The sequence below is a fragment of the Sardina pilchardus genome, chromosome 21, assembly GCF_963854185.1.
Source record: "Sardina pilchardus chromosome 21, fSarPil1.1, whole genome shotgun sequence".
Classification (NCBI taxonomy): Eukaryota; Metazoa; Chordata; class Actinopteri; order Clupeiformes; family Clupeidae; genus Sardina; species Sardina pilchardus.
The window spans coordinates 23,748,225-23,757,234 of record NC_085014.1 but is presented as its reverse complement, the minus strand read 5'-3'; the positions used below and the strand labels follow the sequence as shown (position 1 = coordinate 23,757,234).

At 40.0% G+C, this 9,010-nt stretch overlaps 1 protein-coding gene across 1 annotated transcript; it reads left to right on the top strand.

Annotated features, from left to right (window-relative positions):
* Positions 1 to 1,760: 1,760 nt before the first annotated feature.
* On the top strand, positions 1,761 to 8,054 carry tspan7 (tetraspanin 7). The gene is made up of 8 exons (XM_062524897.1): positions 1,761 to 2,021; positions 3,081 to 3,269; positions 3,478 to 3,552; positions 3,661 to 3,756; positions 4,155 to 4,310; positions 5,458 to 5,541; positions 5,725 to 5,824; positions 7,038 to 8,054. The coding sequence occupies exons 1-7, from the start codon at positions 1,935 to 1,937 to the stop codon at positions 5,791 to 5,793; spliced, it is 756 nt and encodes a 251-aa protein (XP_062380881.1). The 5' UTR covers positions 1,761 to 1,934; the 3' UTR covers positions 5,794 to 5,824; positions 7,038 to 8,054.
* Positions 8,055 to 9,010: the final 956 nt, after the last annotated feature.

Genomic DNA, 9,010 nt, shown 5'->3' with positions numbered 1-9,010 from the left:
AAAATAAAAGCAATAATAGCTATAATCATGAAAATAATGATCTTTATATTAACAAACCATAAGGTAATTAATTAATTGATTAAGTGTAGGCGAACAGATGAGTCTAACCCTGCTTGCAAGTCCCAAAACTCACAAGAACGTAAAGCACTCACCAATGAGGAACCACTGAGGAAAAGAGTCTTGATTGTGACCTCTTGGGGTCTCTTTACACCACACAACTTTTCTCAAAAGACAACATTCTTTGAAGAATCTTTCTCAAACCTTGTTAAAGTCGTCTGGTGTAAGGATGCCAAGCAGATTGCGACCTCCTCTAGACTGGGTGGTCGACACAGCAGACACTCATCAGAGAGCTGTGATGGGTGAGGGGGGATGTACAGCTGGATCATAGACTCCAAGTAGCAGGGTGCAGATCCTGTAAGTGTGCTGTAGGCCAGAGTGAAGGATTTCCATTTATTTCTGGTTATTATAGGAAGCCGATAGAGAGTAACTAACAGGAGAGGTGATGCATGTGTCCTCTTTGGCTGATTAAAGACCAGATGTGCTGCAGCATTCTGAAGCAACAGTAGGCTAATGGTCTCACTACACAAGAAGGTCTACTAATGAATTGCAATACTTTATTTTAGGCGGGGGAAAACAAAAACAAAACAAAAACACATGGCCTGGACAAGACGTTGTGTGGCATATTGCGTTAGATAAGGTCTTATCTTCCTCATGTTGTAAAGCATAAACCTACAGTACATGACTTTGTAACGCTAGATCTATATGCTCAGAAAAATGTAGTCTGTCAGGAATTATGACACCCTATACAGTGCTCAGCATACACACCTATGCTAAAGTTTACTAAATAAGGAGGAATAAAAAAACCCCCATATATTTGGTTAAGTGAGTCATGTATTCATAGTATCATCAACTCCTGCCAAGGGCAAATTAACCTTTGTGTAATGTGGGTCTGTTACACACTGTGCACTGTCCCTGTTAAATATATGTATAGGCTACATTTGCCATGGTGATTTGACTAATAGGCCTACTGTATCTAAATGCAGTTGTAGCCTACCATCTGTGAGCGCTAAACAATGCTTGCCCTTCTGCACATGCTAAGGTGAAATGGGTGATGATGGCTGCCTGACCAATGCATTGCCAACATGACATGCCCGTCACAGTGGTCAGGATGAGATGAAAGAGCGTTGCAGGTCAAAGGGGGCTCAATTACAGATGAGAAGCAATGACGGCAAATTCCTTTCCATCTATGGACATTTTACTGTTTCAGTAGGCCAAGTTAACAGCATACACGGCAAAAAAAAGATTTAATTTCTTGAATAACATGCAAATTGTTCAATCACAACTAATAGGCTAGCCACTCCCCAACAGAGTGTCTGCATGTGCTAATAGACTGCAGTAAAATATTTTTTTAAAAAGGATTTGGTCATGACACAGAAAATAGGGTATTATAAGTAGACCCAATGTTGATTATGTGTGTAGACTAGAATAATTAAAATTAGGTTAAATATTCTCACCCAAATAGATGGGTCTTTGAAACCCTTAGGCTACACTAATGTTTGATTAGGCTATCTCATCATTTTGTCTGATGTTTTTTTTTGGGGGGGGGGGGGGGGCAGCACCATTGAGCATCCCTGCCTGTTGTTAAAATGGTTCGTTCCTGTGTACTGAGCTAAGTGGTAGGCTAACCTGGTGCATTAGAGAGAGAAAAAACAATTTGCCATATTAGACGTAACTATGTTACTATTTGAGTTTACAGCATGAGCTAGTTACGCACCTTTTTTTTCCGCCGGAAACTAGATCCCTACTCATGACGACATTTCCCTTTCGCTTGGAAGCGTCGGCAGAAAAAAGTTTTCCAGCTGAAAGACACTGGCAAGGTTTCTTCTTACCTACATATTCCAACAACCCGTGTGTCAAACTTGTTAAAAGACAGGATGTCTCCACCATCCAGAAGGCTACAAACCAAGCCTGTGATAACATGTCTCAAGACGTTTCTTATTTCGTACAGTCTCATATTTTGGGTAAGTGTGATGGTTTTCAATAAACAATCAATGCCAGCTATCTGTGCTGCTAGCGCAACCATTGATGGAGAAGAAAACAATGGGCTAAAGTTTTCAACGTTGCTAGCGAACAAGCAGCTGTTTATGCCACTGATTGGATTTATCTAGCTTGTTAGGAAGTTAAGTTAGGGCTTTCCTCTTGTCATTTATGTCGAGATTTACTAATTTCAAACCACTTGTTAGGTCGTCAAGTCTCCCGAAAATAAAAAAAAAAGTTAGCTAGCCAACAAAAGAGAGAATTTCGCAGATGTTGTCGATTGCCTGTCCATCACAGCTGTGTAAACTAGTCTTGGGTCATGTTGCATCAGATACATTTGGCTTTTTTTCCCATGCATGTTTTTATTGAATTTATGTGGCCGAAGCCTGTTGCTCTTAGCGGGTCGTTGTAACCGTGTGAATTCTATCCCTTGTGCAGAAAAAATATGATAATGTTCGACTTAAAGAAAACATGCAAAACATCAGAACAAATCACCCATTTGTAACAATTTCCCTGACGTTACCTTTGTATTATTTATTGAGCGTGTCTTTTAGGGATCGAAGTTCAGAGCAGCACGTTTGCATCTCTGCCATTTATTGCCCTTGTAGTCTTTATCAGCCGAGCCAGATGGCCCGATGGCTTCTTTCTAATGACATCCTGAACAGACATGCGCTTCAAAACAGCCGCAGGAGTTCAGATGAATTAGTCGGCTGGGGTTGGTGAAAAGCTTTCTGGGCCTCCAAGTTGAAATAGGTCACATTGGCCGAAGTATTATTGGAACTGTCAAACATGTATGGAAATATATATAAAGCAAAGTTCTAGTTTGGTTGTTGTTGACTACATTAGTCTGGCACCGGCCTACGTTACGTCTGGCACTTAAGCCAGAACCAGATAACAGAAATTACAAGGTGAGCCAGGGGTATTATTATCAAACTGAGTTGACTAGAGGTCTTCAAAGATTTCACTTTTAACTCAAAACTAGATTTAAAATACCCTCGGGGACTGGTGTTTAACTTTACCCTACATCTCTCTCTCTCTCCCAGTTCACAGGAGTGATCCTGCTGGCGGTAGGGGTTTGGGGTAAGGTGAGCCTGGAGCCCTATCTCCACCTTGATACTGAGAACACCACCAATGCACCATATGTTCTCATCGGGACCGGAGCCATCATCGTCATCTTTGGCCTGTTTGGTTGTTTCGCCACATGCCGAGGCAGTCCGTGGATGCTGAAACTGGTTAGAATCACCCATTAGATACCATGACTGCAATGTCCAGTATTTTTAGAAAAATGCATGCCTTGTCTTCATTTTTAAAATGGTAAATCATATTAGATATTTTATTGTAACTGTTTGTTGATGATGTGATCTAGAGTGTTGGCTTTTCAACATGTGCACAAGTATTTTAATGAAGTAATCTTTTCTATTTATCTCTCCATTTCCTCAGTATGCAATGTTCTTGATATTGGTATTCCTTGCTGAACTAATAGCAGGCATCTCTGGTTTCATCTTCAGACACGAGGTAAAGTCCCACTGTATGACAGTATCCCTGGTACATCAATGCCACATTCCAGAACTGGAATCCCAATGTTCTAAATGACATGTACAACATGCACTCTTCAAATTTCAGATCAAAGGAATCCTGAAGGGGGTCTACATAAATGCTCTTGACCAGTACAACCACACAGATGCCAGAAGCAATGCTGTGGATAGAATTCAGAGAAATGTAGGTGACTTGAAAATGTTGCCGTATATTGTTTCTGTCAGTTGGAAAGTGTCCATGTTCTGACTACCGCAAGCTCATCTTTGGAGCAAAGCTGAAAGCTGTGTCTTGAACGGTTGCTGCCTTCTCAGAAATATTTTGGTTGCTACCCCTTTAAATACATAGTTTTATTCTGTCATGCTTCTTTATCAAAGGCTTAAATAGATAATTAATCTACGGTGTCATTTCCAGCTCTCTGAACGTTCTTAGAGCTGGCTATGTTAACAATCCGCTTCAACGTGTCTGTTTAATTTTGCTCTAATTTCTTGTGACTTAAGAGGCTGTCCTAAAACCCATTTCAGACAACCAGAATGGCATTTGCATGCTGTTTCTCTTATAAAATAATGATTGTTTTTGTGCAGCTTAAGTGCTGTGGATTGAATAACTACACGGACTGGCAGGAGAGGCCATACTTTGCGACGAATGGCATTCCCGACAGCTGCTGTGTAGAACCTTCTGCCTGCAACCCTGTGGACCTCAAGAACATCACCCTAGCTGCCAGTGTGGTGTACAACAGCGTATGTGCCTTGTTTGTTAAAAGTATACTGGTGTCCTATTTTGCTGATTTTTTTTTTAGCCTATTCAAATAGTATCTCTCATGCTTTTAGATTTTTTATAAAAACTGTCCTTAAGTCCTTAGAGCATATGATCCTATGGAGCTTCTCTGTGGGATTGAATGCAAGTTCAATAGCATTGCACATTGCAGATTTCAAAAATCACCCCATGCTTAGGCTAGGGTCACACCGCAAGTCTTAATGGTCAATTCTGCTCATATCAGTCCGTCACACTCACACATTTTGTTTGTTTGTGGCTGTTCACATTGTTTTTATTAAATGTGGCTACTCAGATTCCTACCTCTGTTTGGACTGGTGGGTGCTGAACTGGCCTGCATATGCAAAACAACACGCACACACACACACACACACACACACACACGCACGCACGCACGCACACACGCACGCAGATGGTTCAACGGACTAACTGACAGACTGACTACCTTCATAGCTCTCTTCCTTTTCCACCGAGTGATGCCATCACCCACATCAGAGAGGATGCTCCAAACGTCTTTGGTCCTTCAGTCAAATGTTCAGAATACCTTCCGAAGTAAAAGGATCACATATGGAAGTGGCCCAAATCTGAATTGAAAGATTGTCAGAGTCCACGTGACTTGTGCTGTTCACATTATTTTGACATCAGATATGTGTCAGATCAAGTGAAAAATCAGATTTGGCTCGATGGTGTCACCCGTGCCTTGGATACGCTTGAAGAGCTCTCTGGCAGGGTTTCTAAACCTTTTACATTCATGCATCCTCTTTGCTGCAGCAGTATTCTGTATACTGCATGCTGTTGTGTTGACCAGATTTACAAGGAAATGGCCAAGAGACCAGAGAGGGTTAAAATAATTAGTTATCAAGGATCTTTGGCTGAATACATGGTTTGGAAAATGTTATGTAACCTTTACAAATCTACATATTATAGTCATTATTGCTATCACCCAACAAAGGTTCACTGATTTAAATTGTATCACCCTTTCATCTTCTTGATGTGTTGTGTAAGCACTATTTGCAAACTTCTAACTTCATTGGATAGGCTGAAGCAAAAGTTGTGCCTTTGGAATGTTTGGGCGCCATGTTCTGATTGGTATTATCTTGCTTTCCCCTCTAGGGCTGTTTCTCACTTGTGACTAGCACTATGGAGTCCAATCTGGGAGTCGTAGCTGGAATATCATTTGGAATCGCTTTCTTCCAGGTGAGAAAAAATATAGGAGGATCTTTTGAGTGTGTTATTGTTTTTCATAGATAAGTCATTTGGAGTCATTATAATGGGTAATATTTAGACGGATGTTTTGTTTTCATAAATGATTGTGAATGTAAACAACTTTCATTTTATTGGCTCAGTGCAAACATCTATTTGTTTCTCATCTCCTTGTAGCTCATTGGAATATTCTTGGCCTGCTGCTTGTCTCGATACATCACCAATAACCAATATGAAATGGTTTAGCAGTTCCTTGACTCAGCTACACTTAATGCTGGTAAGTGTTTGTCTGTTTGTTTGTTTGTTTGTTTGTTTTATTGTCCAGTCCACAATTGTAACCACATGCACTCCTTTAATGGTTCCTAATGGTACTGTAGCACTTAGGAAACCTCTCTTTTGTTTCCCGGCCATGCTCTGTAAATGGTCCAAAGGGGAGACTCCGACTGAGCTGTGCACTTGTGCTCATCAGTGTACACACCCTGTACATACACGTGCCAAAGTTGACTAAAAAGAGGAATTGTTATTAAAAAAATAATAATAATCTTTTGGAAATCAATCTTAATGCCTTAAGTAAGAAACGAGAAAATACCCAATCTTTCAGGTGGACACCCAGTTTCTTTCTGAATGAATAATGTATTATAAATAAATCATTGTTCTTCCTTAAAATACAGGGGCCATTAGTATACATCCATACCCCTATTTTGAATTCCCAGTTATTTCATGGACTCAGGATACTATGCGTCCTGAGAAAGTTCCCTTGGCCTTTGGAGTTAGAATAGCCCCACATCATCACATGCACTTCACCCTATCTCACGATTGGCATGGAGTATTTTCTATAAGATCATCTCTCAGTGCAAATCAAACCAACTGTTAGGCCAATTGAAATAAAACCACGCCAATCTCTAGGTATGATGTATGGTATGTGGTGATGGTAGCAGAGGTGAAGTTCTTAAAACCTTCGGACTTACCTCTTTCATTTCAGCTGCAGGTTGTGCAATGAGAGTAGATGGGCACAAGTTACAGTTCGAGGAGTTGCAGCTTTATTCAGCAACCCGCAGTTGAAACGAAACATAAGTTTCCCTCTCAAACTCTGATTTGGTTAAAAGCTTTTCCCCAGCTTCTAGCTGTTTTATCTGCATTGAGCGTTTACTCCATAGATATGAAAACGATTCATACACTGTTGCTGACCACTCACTCACAACTCCCTGATGTCAGGTTAACTTTAAGGAGCCACACATAGGCTTAGGCTACTGCTGTTTTGTACACTGCTGTACCATTGATGACTATTATGAGTTCTGTCCATCATTATTGGTGGGTAAAATTACTGCAATTAAATTATGCTTATTAAATGCTGTCACTTAAAAAAAAAAATCTGCCCTAAAATTCCATATTGCTGCACCTATTCTATGTAAATCACTGCCCTTCTATGTGGCATGGTGAGAGTTGTTGGCAGAAGACTAATCACCTTGTTGTTCTCTTTTCCCTTTTAGGAATTGGTGGCTAAACAAGATGGAGGCTTGCACAAAGGGAGCCTGTAGTCTTTTAAGTTTTATATATATACACACGCCTTAGCAGTCCATTTCTTTTTAGACAATACTCCAGCTGCTTTTTAAAGAAACAATAAAAAAGACCTATAGTTCTCAGTGTTAGATGACCATGTACAGAGTGGGATTTGCAAGATAAGGGATTTGATATGAGTATAGTTACCCATGATTTATGTGCCAAGATTTCGTTATTCTTTTTTGTGTGTGGGTTGTTGTGATTCTTTGCAACAAAAGTTAAAGTTAAAAATCAGCTTTCAAATGATTGATTACTTTACTTTCTGTAGGAGTTTTTTCTCTGCACTCCATATATTAGCTTGTAGTATGCCTTCCCTGAGAGGAATGCTGACTTTGAGAATTGAACACCAGATGTCCCCCTGTCTTTTTCTTTTTTTGTCCTCCCAGCATTCATGCAAAGAGCAGCGCGTCTTTAAACGTATCTAGAGTTTACATTGGTTATAGATGTATTATGTAGAATTGACTTGTGCTTTTTTTGTGTCAGTGGATAAATGGCATTACTTTATAACAAGCAAATTTTTTGTAGCTTTAAATAATGTGAAATGTTCAGTGCAGATGTAGAAGCTGAATTCTGAATCTGGGTAGAAAGGAATACATTTGGTAGAGACTGGAGGGCTACTCGGTCTCCCAAAGACGTATGCTAGCAAGTGAACTACGTGTTGAGAGAAAAGGTTCACTGACGTGTATCACAATTCATTCACACATTTCACTTAACTAGTAGGCTAGTAGGTGTTATGGGATAAAAGGGTCGTCTCTTGCCTGACGTTCCTGTCTATTCATTGTGAAGAACATTCATGTTAATTGATGGAATCTCTGAATCTATTGTATTATTATTATTATTAATTAATTAAGCTCTCTCATAATTCAATTCAGTATTATTTGTTCAGGTGTGGAAATGGCATCAAAAATACTTGAGAAAAATAAAAAAAGAACTACTTTTCATCAGAACATTGTGTTGTTTGAAGTGTTATTACACTGCGTTCCAAATTATTATGCAAATCACATTTTTCTCAGATTTTCCTAAATAGTTTATGCAAAAGCCAGTCAGTCTAATTTTCAAGTCATGAACCATCAGAGAATAATTTGAGTTTCAAGACATTTTTTAAGTGATAAAGAACTAAAAATGGCTATTTGTTGTATTTGCTGCATTAGGAAGTGATATAAATTAAACCAAAGGTCATTTCAATCAAAAACATCTTAACAGCAAGTTACATGTTATCATAGGACCCCTTCATTGATATCACTTTCACAATTCATACATCCATTGAACTTGTGAATTCTTCGAGAGTTTATGCTTTAACGTCTTTGCAGAATAGCCTCCCAGAGCTGCCAGAAGGTCAGAATAGCCTCCCAGAGCTGCTGCTTGGCTGTGAACTGCCTCCCACCCTCAGATCTTTTGCTTGATGATGCTGCAAAGGTTCTCAATAGGGTTGGGTTGAGGTCAGGGGAAGATGGGGGCCACATGGGGGCGCAGCCAATGACCCAGAGGCATTCTTTGCAGCATGAGATGGTGCATTTGTCATGCATTAAGATTTTTTTTGAAAAGATTTTGCTACGGAGGGCACGGTTCTTCTTTTGGTAACACGGAAGTAAGTGGTCAGTCAGAAACTCTACTCTAATTTTCACACCATCAGGGACCCTAAAGGGGCCTGCGAGCTCTTTCCCCATGATTCTGGCCCAAAACATGACTCCACCGCCTCCTTGACATCTCAGCCTTGTTGGAACATGGTGGCCATGGTGGCCATTTAGCAACCATCCATTACTCCATCCATCTAGACCATCTAGGGTTGCATGACACCTAAAACTGTTTGAAAATGGGTCGTCATGCATTTCTGAGGCCACTGCAACCGTTTCTGCTTGTGAGCATTGTTTAGAAGTGGCTGATAATAGGTTTATGCATAGGC

Coding starts and splice junctions, on each gene's coding strand:
- tspan7 (XM_062524897.1), top strand. CDS start 1,935: ATGTCTCCACCATCCAGAAGGCTACAAACCAAGCCTGTGATAACATGT. Junction 4,311..5,457: donor CCAGTGTGGTGTACAACAGC/GTATGTGCCTTG, acceptor TTTCCCCTCTAG/GGCTGTTTCTCACTTGTGAC. Junction 5,542..5,724: donor TTGGAATCGCTTTCTTCCAG/GTGAGAAAAAAT, acceptor ATCTCCTTGTAG/CTCATTGGAATATTCTTGGC.